Source organism: Cydia amplana, chromosome 11 (assembly GCF_948474715.1).
Source record: "Cydia amplana chromosome 11, ilCydAmpl1.1, whole genome shotgun sequence".
NCBI classification, from domain to species: domain Eukaryota; kingdom Metazoa; phylum Arthropoda; class Insecta; order Lepidoptera; family Tortricidae; genus Cydia; species Cydia amplana.
The window spans coordinates 9,804,938-9,822,032 of NC_086079.1; the positions used below are offsets into that span (position 1 = coordinate 9,804,938).

Below are 17,095 nucleotides of genomic sequence, written 5' to 3' on the forward strand. Positions count from 1 at the left end.
TACATAATATTACTACATAATATTACTACATAATCTCACGGGCTTTTGTTATTAAAATAGCCCCGACATTGTTTACCAGTATATTGCAATTCATAATTTACAAACTTCCTAGAAATAAAACATTATGGAACTTTTTTTTCAAAATGGATCGATATGGTAACAACCATACATAGTTGAATTTTGGGGAAAGGTAAAAACACAGGTAATACGAGACGGTCATATATTTCTAGATAATTATCTGGTAGGTACGTGCCGCTGTGTGTACAGCTATCTTAGAAAAGTATAACGATACAAAATAATAAAGTACGATGGTGTGTTACACTTAAATAAAAGTATTTCCATCAAAGGTATCCAGATGTGATACAGAATATTAGATTCTCATCACGCCCCGGCCAATGCCAGAGACATCGCCACAGACGGGCACACCGTTGCGCCATGTGTAGTGTGGTTCATATAAATACCCGGCGATGCCCATCTTATGGTATCAGTCCTTTGCTCTATCATCAACAAGCAAGCAACATTAAACCAAACCTACAAAATGATGAAGCTTGTGAGTACATACCTACATTTAAAAGCGCGTAAATAGTTTGAATTGCACCCTTGAAAAATTCTAATCAACTATGAATTTATTTTGTTACAGATCGTAGTCATCTCTGCCTTGATCGCCATTGCCGCGGCTAAGCCAACCGTATTTGCGGCGCCCTTGGTGGCAGCCGCTCCCGCCCCCGTGGTCACGGCCTCCAGCTCCCAGTACTACCACCGCATCAACAACGGGCTGGCCGCGTACGTGGCCGCGCCGGCTGCATATGCCTCCGCGCCCTACGTGGCGGCCTCGGCCCCGTACGTCGCGGCCCCTTCCTTCGCATCCCCTTACTCCGCTCCCATCGTTGCCTACTAATTGAAACTTAGCCATCAGTACACCATGACTTATTTGTGATATTTGAAATAAATTATTTTTCGTTGGTAAAACCTGCCTTTACTTTCCTGTTTGTACTTAGGTACAGGATAGGTAAATTTAAAAAAGTATATCAACGTACGAACCCTTATTAACCTCATTGGATTTAGCAACAACTCTGTGTAACTGTCAACTATTTTTGGATACTTAGACGGCTTAGGTCGACTGAAAGGGTGACACCTAGCTAACTTAGTCTTTGTAACTAAGAGTTGCGTAAATAGAATACCTATTTATAAATAGGTTAGGTAAATATACCTACTCCCGTGAAAATCAACTAATATTTTCCTTAATACGAATTTTAAAGGCTATAAAGCCTAAATATCTGATTTAACCCTCTCGTATAAAGGTATAGTCCTTTTATATTAACTTTTGTTAAATAATCGTTACTGCTGCTTAACAAGAGTGGCAACTTTTGTTTTTAAATATTTGTAGGTAGAGTTTGATAGTAGTACTTACTTAAAAACACAAATCAAATTATTTAATAAAATAATTTAATTTGTTTACTACTCGTACTTGTAACTTAAGGAATGTATTTATATAGGTAGGTTGGTGTGGGTTTAGCGTCACAATAATACATACCTAATCTTTTGCCGTTTGAACTGTGGCAGCTACGTAGCCTTTTTCAATCTTACTTGTTAATGATAATCTATTCAGTGTTGAAAACGTGAAAATGCTGAAAAGTATGAAGCTCACCTTTTTAAAATTGTCGTTCACTTGACCCTAATTCTTTCAGTCGTTTAAATACATTTTACAGTACATATGGCCGGCCCTATTTTCCCGCATTAATGCGTAAAATAGCACTTTTCATGTGTATGTCAAAAGTTTAAAGGGCCATACATATGTACTGTAAAACGTTGTACGATACACGTGCGAATAGGTAATTCGCAACTCGTGTCGATTTAAAACACTCCCTTCGGTCGTGTTTTAATTTATCGCCACTCGTTTCGAATTTCCTCTTTTCCGCACTTGTATCGTAATAACTATTGTTTTTAGCTGCCAGCGTTAGACAGACAATTGAACGATGCTACAAATGTAGTGTTGTAATTCTGTTTTTGTGTGACGTACATTCCAAAAACATTCAATTATCTACCTTGTTGCAACATAGTAAGATATATAACATATTAAATTTTCAAAAATAGTTACGACAGATATTGCATTGCGATGTTGCATTGGACATGCCGGATGGCCGGCTTTTCGATGCAAATTAGAGTTACGCAATGGTTTTTCACATTGTCAATGTCAACGTTTATTAGTCGTAAGATTAGATTCCGCCCGATTCGAACTTTAAGATACGTCAAAATTTTGCTAAAGATACGATGCCATGGATCGGATAGTTGAGTGTCAAAAGTGACATTTTTGTTTTAAGAAACCTCACTTTTGACACTGACATATCCGATCCGTTATTTATTAAGAGTCAGATAATGAAAACCTTTTCTTTTATTTATCTGGAGCCTAAACCCATTCGGATTCAGATTGCAGCGTTACTGCTGCAGTATTGCTGTTGATTGCAATAGGTACTGAATAAGATGTGAACTATTTATTTATTTTTAAACTCTATTGCACATAAAAAAGAGTCCAACACGCGGATTTAATGCCGCTTTACGCATTCTCTACCAGTCAACCATAGGGCAAATCAGAAAAGCGTCAACGTGGGTGCAGTGAGAAATAAACCAAAAAACGGACCTTTAATTACCCAAAGATAGAAACTGATTTTCACATTTGCTCCAGCGTTACAGTCGGCAGCAATACTGCACTGCAATACTGGAGCAACATTGTTGCAGTTCACGTGAAATTTAATACAAATCTTTTTCACATTTTCTGCAGCAATGCAGTCTGCACTGCACTATTGTTGCCGACATGCAGTAAATGTTAACGTCATGTTGATATCTGGAATAAGTTTAAAGCGTCCATTTTTAGGGTTCCGTACCCAAGGGTAAAAACGGGACCCTATTACTAAGACTCCGCTGTCCGTCCGTCCGTCCGTCCGTCCGTCCGTCTGTCACCAGGCTGTATCTTACGAACCGTGATAGCTAGACAGTTGAAATTTTCACAGATGATGATGATTTTTTATGTTGCCGCTATAACAACAAATACTAATAAAAACAGAATAAAATAAAGATTTAAGTGGGGCTCCCATACAACAAACGTGATTTTTGACCGAAGTTAAGCAACGTCGGACGGGGTCAGTACTTGGATGGGTGACCGTTTTTTGCTTGTTTTGCTCTATTTTTTGTTGATAGTGCGGAACCCTCCGTGCGCGAGTCCGACTCGCACTTGGCCAGTTTTTTAATTCACTTATTTCCTAACATTATTAAATCCAGCATAAAATACAATGTAAGTATGTTTTTACGAAGGTTACTTATAAGGTATAATTACCTACCTACTTATATGCGTCACAACTTCAGCTTTTTATAATTATTTGAAGTATAATTTGGTGCCTGTATGAAACAAACGGCAAAACAATCTAACTGCTTTGAGACTGTATGAAGCAAGGCGTTTCAAGAGGTAACGTGGTTGCTAGAGAACTCGAAAAAGTACGGGTAGCTATAAAATACATTTAGGAACTCGGTAAAATAACACTGATTTAAACATTCACGATTTTTACACATTATTAAATGAAGACGAAGCTGAAGATGGTTAGATGTTGATGTCAACTTTAGCCAGTCTTCTCCGAGACCACGAAACGAAACAAACGAAACACTCAAAACGTTCTCGAAACGTCGCAAATAAATCTTAAAACTTGGGTAGGCGATTAAGTCCCGTTGCACAATTTAATAATAGGTAAAATAATATTTCATTGTAAACAAATTATAGATGGTCAAACAACTTTGTCAGTAGAAAAAGGCGCGAAATTAATTTTTTACCCTTCACGCCTTAATTTTTTAAAATTCCCGCTTTTTTCGGGCGGCTTGACAGACTATAATTCTGTTGCTGCTTATGTTCACTTGTTCGTATCGATTGGCAAAAAATTAATTAGAATAAGTGAAAATTAACCACCACCAATTGAAAATGAAAAAGATTTCATGAGGCAAAAAAACATTACATCAAAATAAATTGACAGTGGTCCCCAAACTAAGCCGAGCCTGTATCTTGGGAACTATAGGGAGTTCATAAGTGTATAAATTTATGTTACACTTGTGTCTTATATTATGTCTAATTAAATTTTTGTATCTTATTTTATTGAGCTTCCGAGGTTTTTTTTTATAGCTCATACCTAATTCTAATGCCGAAAACAGGTTAAATGTTATAAATTGGCATTTTAATACCAACCTATTAGAAATGGAAACAAAATTATCTCCAAATTATCTGCAAAGGACCAGTATGGTCCCTGAAGTCGACTTGTTATCATTTATCACTATTATAAAACAAAGTCCCCGTCCGCGTCTGTCTGTTTGTGTGTTTGTATGTTCGCGATAAACTCAAAAACTGGTACTGAACGGATTTTCATGCGGTTTTCACCTATCGATAGAGTGATTCTTGAGGAAGGTTTGTGTATAATTTGTTAACTCGTGCGAAGCCGGGGCGGGCCGCTAGTCAATGAATATTGCTTAACATAATGTAGTGGTATTGTTATGTTATGACATGTTACAACTAGTAAAACGCAATATAAGGTAGGTACCTAGGAAGTACTTTCCACGTTGGCCGCCGTTTATTATTATTCCTTCGTCGTAATTCCAATACGATTTTCGTAGCCACCAAGGACCTGTCCTTACCCATTGAACCATTAGGTATTCCGCGGCACCCGCCACGTTGCCTCACCACAATGCAAAATTTGTTACACCTATATAAAAGCATGGGCCCCATTTTCTAACGCCCCATTATTATATTAAAAGTGGTGTTAGACGGATGTTCGATAAAATGCTAATAACGGTAAATTTTGTGATAACATAAAGCTTTAAACATTTATTTTTATTTAACCGTATAAAAAGGTAATCATCGTGGTATTTTACAGGTGTTACTACTTTCCACAACATGCGGATATGTGTATAGTTCCGGAGTGGCGGTAGGACCTGCCTTAGCTCCCGTTGGGCCACCTGTGGTTACAGCAGCCAGCTCTCAGTACTTTGAGAGAACATTCAACAGATTGGTAGCAGCACCCGCAGTGCCCTTGGTTCCTGTAGCTCCTGTAGTTCCTGCTCCACCAGTGTTAGTGCAACATGTTCCTAAAGCAGTGCCAGTGCCTGTGCAACCACAACCTAATTTACCAGTAGAGCCAAACGTAGCAATCGCTATAGCGACGGCTCAAGCCGCGCCTGTCGCGACCATCCTTCTACCACCCTACCCATTCGGACCACCGCCAGCAATCAATTTCATCCCATCATCTCCACCAATTGTTGTACCCGATGAAGACTCAAGGACCGAACCAACAACTACGAAACAGGTCAATACTAAAGCGACGGTACGAGAGCCCGAGTCCACTACACCTTTACCGTCGAATTCCGATAACAACTTCATTCAAGCTCTGCCGTCGAACCAAAACAATCAGAATGTGGGTTTCAGACAGTATGCGCCACCACAGTTTCAACAATTGCCTTTAGAAACTCACAATAAACCACAGAAATTAAAAACGTCAGTAGAGGTAGAGCCAGTTCCTTTGACTTACATTGCACCGCCGCCTTTGAATCAGCTGCCATTCCAACAAATCCGACACGTTCATACGTTTGTGCCAGCGAAAACTAAGATAATAATTAGACCCGTATCTGCACCACTGAGAATCCATGGTCGACCCGTAAGGATAGTTATGTACAAAAAGCCAGCCCGTTACACGAAACAACGATACCAAAATGCGTTGAGGAGGCCCAAATCGAGAGACATAGAACCGACCACCTTTAGTCCCTTGACAAAACCTAATACTAAACCGCCAAGACAGTAAGATGATTTGTTAAGGTAAATAATAAGTTACACCTGTTATATAAATTGCACTTTGTAAATATGTTGAGGATGAGGAATTAATATTAATTTATATTTTTCTTACAATATATGTTTTAATTATTTTACTAATACCAAAACAAATTAGTATTTGTTCAAATTAACAAATATTAATTTTTAATATATGTACCTACTTAATATAAATGTTATTCAAAACATTTTGATATTCCCACATATATTGTTAAGTGACACAAAACCCATGCGTACTCATAGGCCTGGAAGCCAATTTAAAGTTACAGTTTGACATAAAAGTGATATCTAAATGATGTCATTTTTTTCTCATTCGCTGGTGCCAATACATGTTGGTACGGACAAGTAAATACTCGAGCGATATACACGCGCAGATGATAACTAAATGACTAAAATGACGTTAACTACTAGATATCATTTTAATGACAAAGAGTATTTATTTATTTTATTTAAACTTTATTGCACAAAATATATGCAACAATGTACAAATGGCGGACTTAATGCCAAATGGCATTCTCTACCAGTCAACCATAGGGCCAAACAGAGATACCTTCAATTGGTGCAGAGAGAGAAAATATATTGAGTGAATTAAAAAAAAACCAAACTATAGGTACTTATAAATTATATAAATAAATAAAATATATATAAACTACCACATATTTATAAAATACAAACTATAAATATAATAATGATGGACTCTTGCTTTAGCAAATGCTTACGCATTTCGAAGCATGCAGCATGCTTACGCATTTTATGTATTTCGAATTGGCCTCCTGAGTCTAATAATCTTAGATTGACAGACGCAAATATCGTGTACCTATCTAAAACGAATCTAGCAAAGTATATTAACGCTAGACGGGCGCTAGATAATACCTACTCGTAGAACGGCATTTCCACAAAAATGTAATCAAGAGTACGTTTTTGTGGAAAGTACGTTGTACAGGCAACGACCCCAACCTCATGTATAAACTTCATCTGGGTTTTTTAAAAAAGAATTTATAATGCTATAGGATTAAGTACTAACATATGCAAAGTCATAATTAATTTTTTACCATAAAAGAAAGCTTCTATTTTTACGGGAAAGGGTCAATTTTTTAGAGATGTAAAGGTCAGCAACCTTTTCAAAAACAACAAAGTACATGCCCCTTTTTGGTAAATCATAAAGCTTTTTAGCGCTTTATAACCCGTAGAGCGTAGAGCACGCGTGGAGCAAGCCATTTCCTGACTAAATAAGTAGGTATTGGGAACATAGGAAATGCATTCAATTTGCAATTCTACGATAGGTACACTATGTAGGTTCTGAATGCAAACAGTTTAGTGCGTCTCGAATAGTATAGCTAGATCGTCCAAAACGTCGATGTATAACGAAAACGAATGGGCGAAAAGTCGATGTATTACCTAAATGATTATTCCCCTTTATTACGCTTTGAATTGGAATGTCTAGTATGTACGTTTCAAATCTCCAAAATTCGATATTTAACGGCTGAAAACCGAAATCCTATTCGCAACAACGTACTAATCACTCCATAGTATAAATAAAACAAACTCGCTTCCCGCTATATATATATATTAGATATCGTTTAGACATCACCAAGATACGATAACGATATGTTTAAGATCTAACCTGTCAAGTTTGACATTTCTGCGATTCTGGAGATAATCTTGAACGATTTCCACAAGATATGACTTAGAGATCCAATTCACATCTAATAGATATCTAACACTATCTAACGTAACATTGGTTGCCCGAATTGCGCTGCAAAAGAGAACTAGTTGAAATCTAAACTATAACGTATCTAGAATGGATCTAGTACGTGTCGTATCTTGTGAATATCTTGAAGTTCGAATACGGCAGTGCATGTATGCTTAGATCTTTAAAACTACGCAACGGATTTTGATGCGGTTTTTTTTTCAATAGATAGAGTAATTCAAGAGAAAGGTTTATGTATAATTTGTTAACCCGTGCGAAGCCGGGGCGGGTCGCTAGTTAAAATATATTTTAGAATATTTACATATGTATGACTGCAATTCCGTGAGTTAGTCTTAAAATTTTATTCATTTATACAATTTTATTTAAGAAATAAAATTTGTATGCACTGCCTATGATCGGTTTTCTTTCCATATTAGTGCAGAGAAAACGAATTAGAATTACAAACGCCGAACGATGTGCAGATATGTAAAACAGCATTGATCAATAAACAGATCAGATAAGTATATCAAAAATATATTATACCTACCAAATAACACGAGCTCAACAACCACGTAACATAAAAACAAAACAAAAATCGAGATCTATAATTACAAATGTACTTGAAAGAACAATGTGAATCAGAAATTGCTTCCTAAAATTATTGTTTAAGAGTCCGTTATCGATTTTAGAGCAAAAATCTAAAATTGATAGATTTAGTCGTTGAAATTGTACACATTTTGTTACGTAATATCTAAATAAGAAGTATCGGTTTCTATAAGCACGTCTTCTCATTTGTCTTTTCATAATGAGGTCGCGAGCGTGCGTCACCGGTAATATATGACGAGAAGGGGCAGTTTTTAAAAATTCATCAAAAAATTATGGTGGTAAATTATACAAAATCATGTATAAGAACAGCTTCATCAAATGTTGTGGATTGTTTAAGTATCAAAATTATGAGTACGTTGAAATTAAATCGATTTTTACGAGAAATTGCCACTTGTTTGGATGTAATTTCTGGTGAAAATTGATTTCGTCTAACTTTCATTTATTCTTGTTAAATATCATATAACACAAATATAGTCTATTAAAGATAAATGACAGGATATAAATAATACAACAACACCACTTTTAACAGTCTAAACTTTTCAAAATTTATAAATAAGAGCTCTGAAGTCAGAGCTTTACGCGGATTTTCATAAACGATCAGGAAAAACATCATTATTAAATCAGTCTCCTTTTTCAAAATTGTGATCTATTAAAAGGAAATATAAGTAAACACGCTAATTGAAATAATTACTGTTTATTTCTATTAGTAAACAAAAACTGTAAAATTTCAACGATGAAGTTTACCAATTTCTGCATTTTTCAACTTTTTTCGTGGACGGACTCTTAATTGTTATAATATTAACATAGCTGGATTGTCTAAAGAGACACGTACAGTCGCCATCAGATATAACGGAGCGGTCAAGGCGCTCAGAAATATCTGAACACGCCTCTATTGTCAAAGCGTTAGAGTGCGTGTTCAGATATTGTGATCACCTTGACCGCCTCGATATATCTGATGGTGACTAGACAAGTTTAGTAAAAAATTAAGCAATTATTTAAGTATGCCAGGATGCGACTCTTCCGCAATTTTAATCGTTTATAGATTACGATTACTGGATAGCATGGAGTTCGGAACCCCTAGTGTAAATTTCATTCTACAGCATGACGTGCGTCCATTTTTGTATGAAATTTTGAACAGGGCACAAGCGGGACATTTTGGAAACTCAAAATCCCATACTTAAATGACACTTAACGCAAACGCGTACGTTACGTCACGTTTATGAAGGGTCCTTTTATTCCCCTACCTACATTTTTCTTATAAGAATGTATACCGTACCGTACCGTACCGTACTTCGGGCTTTTACAGTAACATATAGGTACATAAATACATATTAAATTAAGATACGAGTACACTACACGCGTCATGCATCTCTGCAGCTCTGTTTCAATTACTAATCAGTTCTTGGGTGTATTTTAATTCGTAGCTGAACTAGTACTCTTGCCTTGCGCCAAACGAGGAAGATGAAGGAATTGCAGGCGATGCGATCCCTGCCCGACGGCTGTGTGGCTGGATATGGTATTAGGCTATAAATATTTCTAAAACGTAATAATTCATACCTACCCAGACATAGGAATCCGTGGGGCAAATCTTCTTAACAGGTAGGGACTTCCTATATCGATAAACTCAATTATCGATGCTCGTTCTATATACTAGTGATCGCCCCCAACATTGTGTGTGTTTTTTGTAACTATTGTTTTGAAGACAAGTACGAAATTCACGCATAGCATATTTTAAATAATGCTAGGTTATATAAAGGTAGGGCGTAATACCTATTGCATTATTAAATAGTTAATATTATCTCAACATCAAAAAAAGAGGAAGCGAATTGAGTTATTATTTTATTGATTTTTACACTTAAAAAAAACATATTTTTACAAGAAAATCTTTGAGTGATCACTCGTATATAGAACTAGCATCGATAATTGAGTTTATCGATATAGGAATTAAGTCCCTACCTGTCAAGAAAATTTGCCCCACGGATTCCTATGTCTGTCATACTTACCAAATTTGCGAACAATCAATTCGTATATAAAAATTAATACGATGGTTACTCATCCGTAAAAGTATGTTAAGTAATCGCTATAATAGAAAAAGTACTTGTCGAGTGATTGCACGTGGTCGCGTTATTAATACTTAACTTATCACCGATAAGACGAAAACTACACTAAGTACCTATATTCTACTTTAATTTAGGGTTATCTCCTAAACTCAGAAGTTGACACTGACTTAGTGATCCATATACTAGTTAGGTTGTCCAGCTTTTGTGTCGTAACTGACGTGGCCCCGTTGCGTGCCCGGAGTCTAACGAATTGCACCACCGTGACGAAACGCAGCGCAAGGTGAATCTTGCAGGCTACCGTATAAAAGCTATTGTCACCGACTTGGACACATCACATTCGCATCTTCTGTCCACCACACAGAAACATCAACAAGCAAAATGTTCAAAATTGTAAGTGCGGAAAATAGCAGCTCGCGAAATACCTTTTTCTTTCTAATCTCTTCTCTTCTTTATATTAATTATAATACCTACTTAATTTCTGATTGTTTCATGGTATTCAATTGATTAATTGCGCACTTATTTACTACATGCTTATAAATGTCATCGTGTTTTTTAACTAAGTGGATCTACAAGTACCATAATTTTATGTGTTAAATTTTTTTTATTCTCATTTCTGTCAGACATGCTGCAATTAAAATTAAAGGTTTTAAAGGCAGACCAGTTACATATTTGAATATATTTGATAAATTGTATAAGTAACTTTTATTTATATTATTTGACAAGCCGATTTAAATTCCAGGTGCTCCTCGCCACCTTCGCTCTGGCTGCTGCTAAGCCCAGCATCGCTCCCGCCGCTCTAGTGGCCCCAGCAGTAGCGGCACCCCTAGTGGCCGCGCCCGCACCCGTCGTAGCCCCCGCGCCTTTCGTGACAGCGACCAGCTCCCAGTACGTGTCAAGGAATTACAATGGACTGGTTGCCGCTGCCCCTGTTGTCGCTGCTCCCGCTCCTTTAGTCGCGGCGCCCGCTCCTTTAGTCGCCGCTCCATATGCAACTGCCCGCTTCGTAGCTCCCGCTGCGCCGGTGGTTGCCGCTCCAGCTCCATACCTCGCTCCCTCAGCCAGGATCGTAGCCCCCGCCGTCGCACCAGCCCCCGTCTTGCCCGCTTACGCCCGCTACGCTGCACCTTACGCTGCGCCTTACTTCGCCCCTTCTGCTCCTTACTTCGCCCTTTAAATAAAATAAAGACTGACCATTTTTACCAAATAAAATTGTATATAACGTACCTTTTATGTATTCATTTTAAAGTACTCTAGTTATCCTTCAAAGAATCGATCCCTATCAAAATAGTAACCAAGTGACTAGTCAAACACGCACGCAGTTGTCCAGACTGTGTTATAACGATCATTGTTCTCACATACACAGTGGATTAAATTAATATACGACTAAAATAAACGTTGGCCATAAACAAGAATCCAAATAAAGTGATTACGTATGCACTTTAATGGAAAATTTATTTGGCTATAGGCTCATATGTACGTACAGAGGTACCTACCAATCGGTTTACGTGGACAAAGTTTCAAGGAATTTGGCGATTAGTCCTTGGCAGTTAAATAGGTACCAACGTGTACCACAAACAACAAATCTCGTTACGCATCGGACCTTTCGAAGCCTTAGCAAAACAATAGAAACAATTAAAACTTGACTGACCTATTTATTTATGTAGGTACGCGCTGTCTGCGTTGTGGCTAGAAGAAAACAAAATGACTCTTTTGATAAGAACGTACTCTTATTCTAGCTCCATAAAGGATGACCGAGGCGTCCGACATGTCATTTTCTATGACGGCTGATCGGTGATCACGTGGAGCTTTCCATAGAAAACGAAGCGCCGGAAGCTCCGGCCTGGCCCCGGCCCGGTCTCGCGTGAGTCATCCTTAACCCCTTGATCGAGCCTGCTCATAATTTAATGAATAAAATATATAATGCCCTACACGTTTACCTAATTTCATTCAAATTACAATAAAACTTATTGCGTAACAAAGTATCCTCTGACACAGAATAAATAATAGTACTAAGTACAGAAGACTCACACTCTAACAAAACGCGTTTGTTACAATCAGCACAGATATGGCCGATAGGTGGCGACTGCGCCACGCGCGGCTTATGGCTTTCCCCAAAATTGGGGCCGAACGGATGTACTTTTAGCTACTTACCTGTAGCAAAGCGACGAAATCGCGGAGTGTTAGTTCAGTTTTAAATCATCGAAATGCAAGGACGTGCCTAGCTAGCCGTGTCTTCCAAGTTGAATGTAATAATGTCGATGAATGAGGATGTTCGCTCGCTCGTTCGATAAAAAAATATTGGGGCGTCCTTGAATTATCGCCCTTGGGTAGTACAAGGGCGTAAGTAGGTACATTCTATGAAAACTTGGAATATAAATGGTCTACTACGCGATTGACAGTTTGAATTCTCATGTGAAAATAACAATAATAGGTATGTAGTATCAAATTGAAAAGGTATCAAGAACGTTGCCTACTACTTATACTATTAGAACAGTTATACTTTAGTTGATATTCAAGCCTATTTATCTAATCAGATTTCATGGTATTGTAGCATTGATTAAATTCTATCTCGAGTAGGTTCGGCTATAGTTATGCTTATAGTTACTTTTTCTTAATATCTTCCATTATTATACTTACCTACTTCAATTTTCACAATACAAAGAGAACTCTAAAAATAACTCTTAAGTACCTAAGTATAATAAACTTACCGAACCTTAAATACTTGTCTAGGAGAAGATAAGGGCCAATTGTGTTACAAATTAGGAAAGGGTCCCTGAAATACGAGAGGGGTAAAGTACTCAAGTAGGTTTTCATCTTCTTAGGTATTTCGTTACCTACATCAATATTGTTGACCCATATAAATTGTTAATCGGGAATGTTCTTTTCAATAACAAGCTATTTAATAATGAACTCTAGTCTTAAAGCCAGAAAAAGGCCATTATTTCGTTATGTGGATGGATATTTTCTTCCCGAGTTATGCAGCCATTGAAGGTTGTCTTAGTATTGATCAATAAGTTAGTACCGAAGTGAAGATTAATCAGAAACTACCTACGAACATAGAGAAAAAAATACATATATTGCTCACTCCATACATCAGTTTTGGTACCAAAAAGACTATTAATTTCAGTGTCTACATCTAGCATCGAGTAGCGGAACTATCAGTACTGCTACTTGACAATAGATGTAGCACCGACCGGAAAGTCTTATGTTGTTGAGCATAAAACACTCTTGTCTTACTATATTTCTCTATGCTACGAGTGATAAAAATTACTTGAATGTAGTGCAGTGGAACACACCAGTGAACCATTTCTCCAGCTCGAGTACTCCGTTCCGAATGCCGCTTGAATATCAAATAGACAGTGACAGCGTCACATGGTAATTCTTTTAATACGTTTGAAACTCTATTTCAAATAATAAAAGGTTCCTTTTCGTAGCACCATAGCTTAGATGTCTGAAGTGGATACAGTTTTATTAGAACTTCATTAGGATTCAATTCGAACACGATTATGGGTATACTGGGCATTAAATTCCATATTGAGGGCGTGATTTGTCCGTGGACTCGTTTTGTGATGCCTATTGTTTAACATTTACCCATAAAAGTATATGGGTCAAGACGACTGTGTGCCAATTTCGCTGTCATAAAGACCTAAATTAATTAGTTAGCGCTGGCTAATATATATAGCTACCACAAAAATAGTATTTTTTTATGTGTATCTAACTTAATCTTTGAAAATATCACGTATAAGGTAAAAATACTAGTGCTCGACATGCTAATGGCCACTAGATGGCACCCTGCTGTCACCTCTATTGACAATGACTTAAGTTTCAAGATGACATGTACTGGGACCGCGTCGAGCACCAGTACGTTTACCTTATATCTCATCAGATCTCTGGCTGAAACATAACTAATTGATAGGAAATATACTTAGTCATTGTATACCTACTTATGACAGTTATAACCTAATGACAACGACATTACACCGCTACGCCATAGAGAAAAAAATACATAGAGTGCTCACTCCATACATCAGTTCAGACTATTAATTTCAGTGTCTACATCTAGCATCGAGTAGCGGAACTATCAGTACTGCTACTTGACAATAGATGTAGCACCGACCGGAGTCTTATCTCAACAGCATAAGACTTTCCGGTCCGTGGCTACATCTATTGTCAAGTAGCAGTACTTATAGTTTCGTTACTCGATGCTAGATGCTAATAGTCTTTTTGATACTAAAACTGATGTATGGAGTGAGCACTCTATGTATTTTTTTCTCTATGGCTACGCTACGCAAGTTTGTTCAGGAGTGGCATTTAATAACTTATATTTTTTTATTGTTTTGTTATTACTCGTATTGCATCTCGCTCACCCATATTGGTAGTATAAGTAGTAGCAAAATGCACATGCGCGTAAAGTCAAGAAGAGATCAATTGGTAGATGCCATGCACCTTGAGCCGTACTGCCTGAAACTTCCCCTTTTCACCTGCCTACTCGATAAACGAGCCATACATATGAGAATTATAATTTTCAATTGTCACACAATAAGTAATGAACTAATGAAATACCCCTTGTTCTTATGTCAGAGATGTAGACAACCGATACTTCAATGCGCCTGTGGATTCATGCAAATTAAAACTACTTAGTACAGTTGATTCATACAAGCAAAGCCTGATTACCAAACACTCCCTACACCTCCTTCGAGTTATATAACAACCCTATCAATGGGCAACAAGACACATTCGGTAATCGATGGCGCCCATGTTGGTATCTAATTGAGCATGCGCATGTCCTGCCATAGGAAAGTGAAACCGATCATGACCAGCGAAGACGTAATGCTTGCAACAGTATGAACTATATAACGACATGTGACACATTCATCAACACACCTAGGTTGTTCCTCGACTCATCAAGTCGTGTCAAAGATACACCATGTCGGCCCTTAGATTCGTAAGTACCTAATCAGTTTTGAACCCCATTTCTTGACGTTTGCAATCATGACCTGTTCGACGACTGGACAAATGGATAGAGGAATAGAATCGTGCGCATCGTTAAGACAGAAAAGGAATAGCAGCGAAGGCGAAACCCCTTGATGTTGCTAGCATCTCTGGACTAGGCAATGACAGCTTTTCGTAAAGCTCTTATTTGGCCTAATTATAAAAATTACTGTAGGTAGCAGAACCTAAAAACCCTTTACTTGAAAATTATTGAGCAACTAAAAACTAGGTACATTAACGTACCTAATATATATGTAAATAAATACCTAATAATTAATTTCTTTATTTTTGTTACAGATCATTTCCTTCGCCGCCATCATAGCTAGCTGCAGTGCTAGCATAGGCCACGCTCACATAGTACCAGCAGTCAGATCCTTCCCTATCGTTAGATACGCTCCGTTCTACAACTTCCCACACGGCATCAGATCCATCCACGCCATAGCGCCTGCCCCGCTGGCCGCTATAGCGCCAGCGCCTGTACTGCCAGCGCCGCTGCATGCTCCAGTTTTACCGGCGCCTGTACCAGCTCCAGTGTTACCAGCGCCAGCGCCTTTCTTCGCTCCTGCCGTACCGAGATTAGCGCCTGCAGTGCCAGCATTCCCGGCTCCTGTATTTGCGCGAGCTCTACCAGTGCCCGCGCCTGTTCCCTTCGCGCCCATTGTGAGGCCAGCTTACACGTCAGCTTATGCAACAGCTTATTCGCCAGCTCCCGTATTTGCACCTGCCCCAGTCGCACCAACTCCCGTATTTGCGCCTGCCCCAGTCGCACCAGCTCCTGCTCCGGTATTAGCCCCGGCTCCAGCGCCAGTCTTTGCACCAGCGCCTATTCCTGTGGCAAGAGCAGTGCCTCATCTGCACCTATATAACAGGTTCCTCGCTCCAGCTCCACTGGCGCCATCACCTGTCGCGTGGAAATGAATCTAGTCTGACATAGTAATAATATTAAAATTAAATTGATTTAAGTAGTTAATTTAGTAGGTTTTTGTACTTGAGTCGAGACTGTTATTTTGTAAAAAAAAAAAATACACAGTTAAAAAAATATGTGATTTAATTGTACCATTACCAGTAAAGTAAGTACTTATAGTATTTAACAATTAGTTCCAAGTTCCAAATGAAATAAAAATAGCCAAGTGCGTAAGCCAAGTGCCTAAGTAACCCAACTCAACGATATTTTAGGTACCTACTACCACGAGTCCACGACGGTAGCGGATAAGAGTAGCAGACATCGAATGTTAGCAACTCGAGAGGTGTCACTTGCGCTTTGCTAATCCTTTATAAATATTTTTAAATTAGCTTTTTAAAATTAATTGAATGATTTTGCAAATAGGTACTGGTTATAAATTAGAACTAACCAAAATAAAACATCATCACACAATTTTTACAAGCTTTTATTTAACTTGGCTTTGTTTGTATGTATGATTGTTAGTTATAGTGTGGGTCAAAACTTGGAAGCTAAATAAGACCCACTTCCCGATTTCCGATTAAGCTAAAAATGTTAATACAAAGCAATATTATGGTACCATCGAGGATCTGATGATGTAGACAGGATGTAGCCATAGGAACTCTTGTAATAAAACCACACAACCTAATTGTGTTTGGGGTTTTTAAAATTCGCTCGATGAATATTAGTAGCTTGTGGCAAGAAAACTACAGTCAGCGATAAAATCTTGTACCAAAAAGTATTTTTTTGCTAAAAACTTCATAACATTTCGATTATTATTACCTATGGCTATTTAATTGTAGAAATATATATAACTATAATGACTTACTTTGGTAATTTGAACACTGCAATGTTCATCTAGAACCTTGGAGGATACAACTAAACGGAGTAGCCATTAACAGGCTTTCCCCTCTGTCGAAAATAGGCGGCCAACGGTCATACACAATGTATGG

At 37.9% G+C, this 17,095-nt stretch overlaps 3 protein-coding genes across 3 annotated transcripts; all 3 read left to right on the plus strand.

The window, feature by feature from the left end:
• Nucleotides 1-431: 431 nt before the first annotated feature.
• LOC134652207 (cuticle protein 16.5-like) lies at nt 432-961 on the plus strand. Its single transcript, XM_063507374.1, has 2 exons — nt 432-550; nt 641-961. The coding sequence occupies exons 1-2, from the start codon at nt 479-481 to the stop codon at nt 896-898; spliced, it is 330 nt and encodes a 109-aa protein (XP_063363444.1). The 5' UTR covers nt 432-478; the 3' UTR covers nt 899-961.
• A 3,801-nt stretch (nt 962-4,762) lies between these two features.
• LOC134652208 (uncharacterized) lies at nt 4,763-5,917 on the plus strand. The gene is made up of 2 exons (XM_063507375.1): nt 4,763-4,825; nt 4,908-5,917. The coding sequence occupies exons 1-2, from the start codon at nt 4,802-4,804 to the stop codon at nt 5,826-5,828; spliced, it is 945 nt and encodes a 314-aa protein (XP_063363445.1). The 5' UTR covers nt 4,763-4,801; the 3' UTR covers nt 5,829-5,917.
• Nucleotides 5,918-14,924: 9,007 nt separating this feature from the next.
• On the plus strand, nt 14,925-16,229 carry LOC134652209 (uncharacterized). Its single transcript, XM_063507376.1, has 2 exons — nt 14,925-15,155; nt 15,500-16,229. Exons 1-2 carry the CDS (start codon nt 15,138-15,140, stop codon nt 16,118-16,120), a joined length of 639 nt encoding a protein of 212 aa, XP_063363446.1. The 5' UTR covers nt 14,925-15,137; the 3' UTR covers nt 16,121-16,229.
• The last annotated feature ends 866 nt before the right edge of the window (nt 16,230-17,095 follow it).

What these genes read in the sequence shown, in the direction of transcription:
- LOC134652208 (XM_063507375.1), top strand. Translation starts at nt 4,802, where the DNA reads ATGTTCGATAAAATGCTAATAACG. An exon ending in TCGATAAAATGCTAATAACG is followed by an intron (nt 4,826 to 4,907) that starts GTAAATTTTGTG and finishes GGTATTTTACAG; the next exon opens with GTGTTACTACTTTCCACAAC.
- LOC134652207 (XM_063507374.1), top strand. Translation starts at nt 479, where the DNA reads ATGGTATCAGTCCTTTGCTCTATCATCAACAAGCAAGCAACATTAAAC. An exon ending in CCTACAAAATGATGAAGCTT is followed by an intron (nt 551 to 640) that starts GTGAGTACATAC and finishes ATTTTGTTACAG; the next exon opens with ATCGTAGTCATCTCTGCCTT.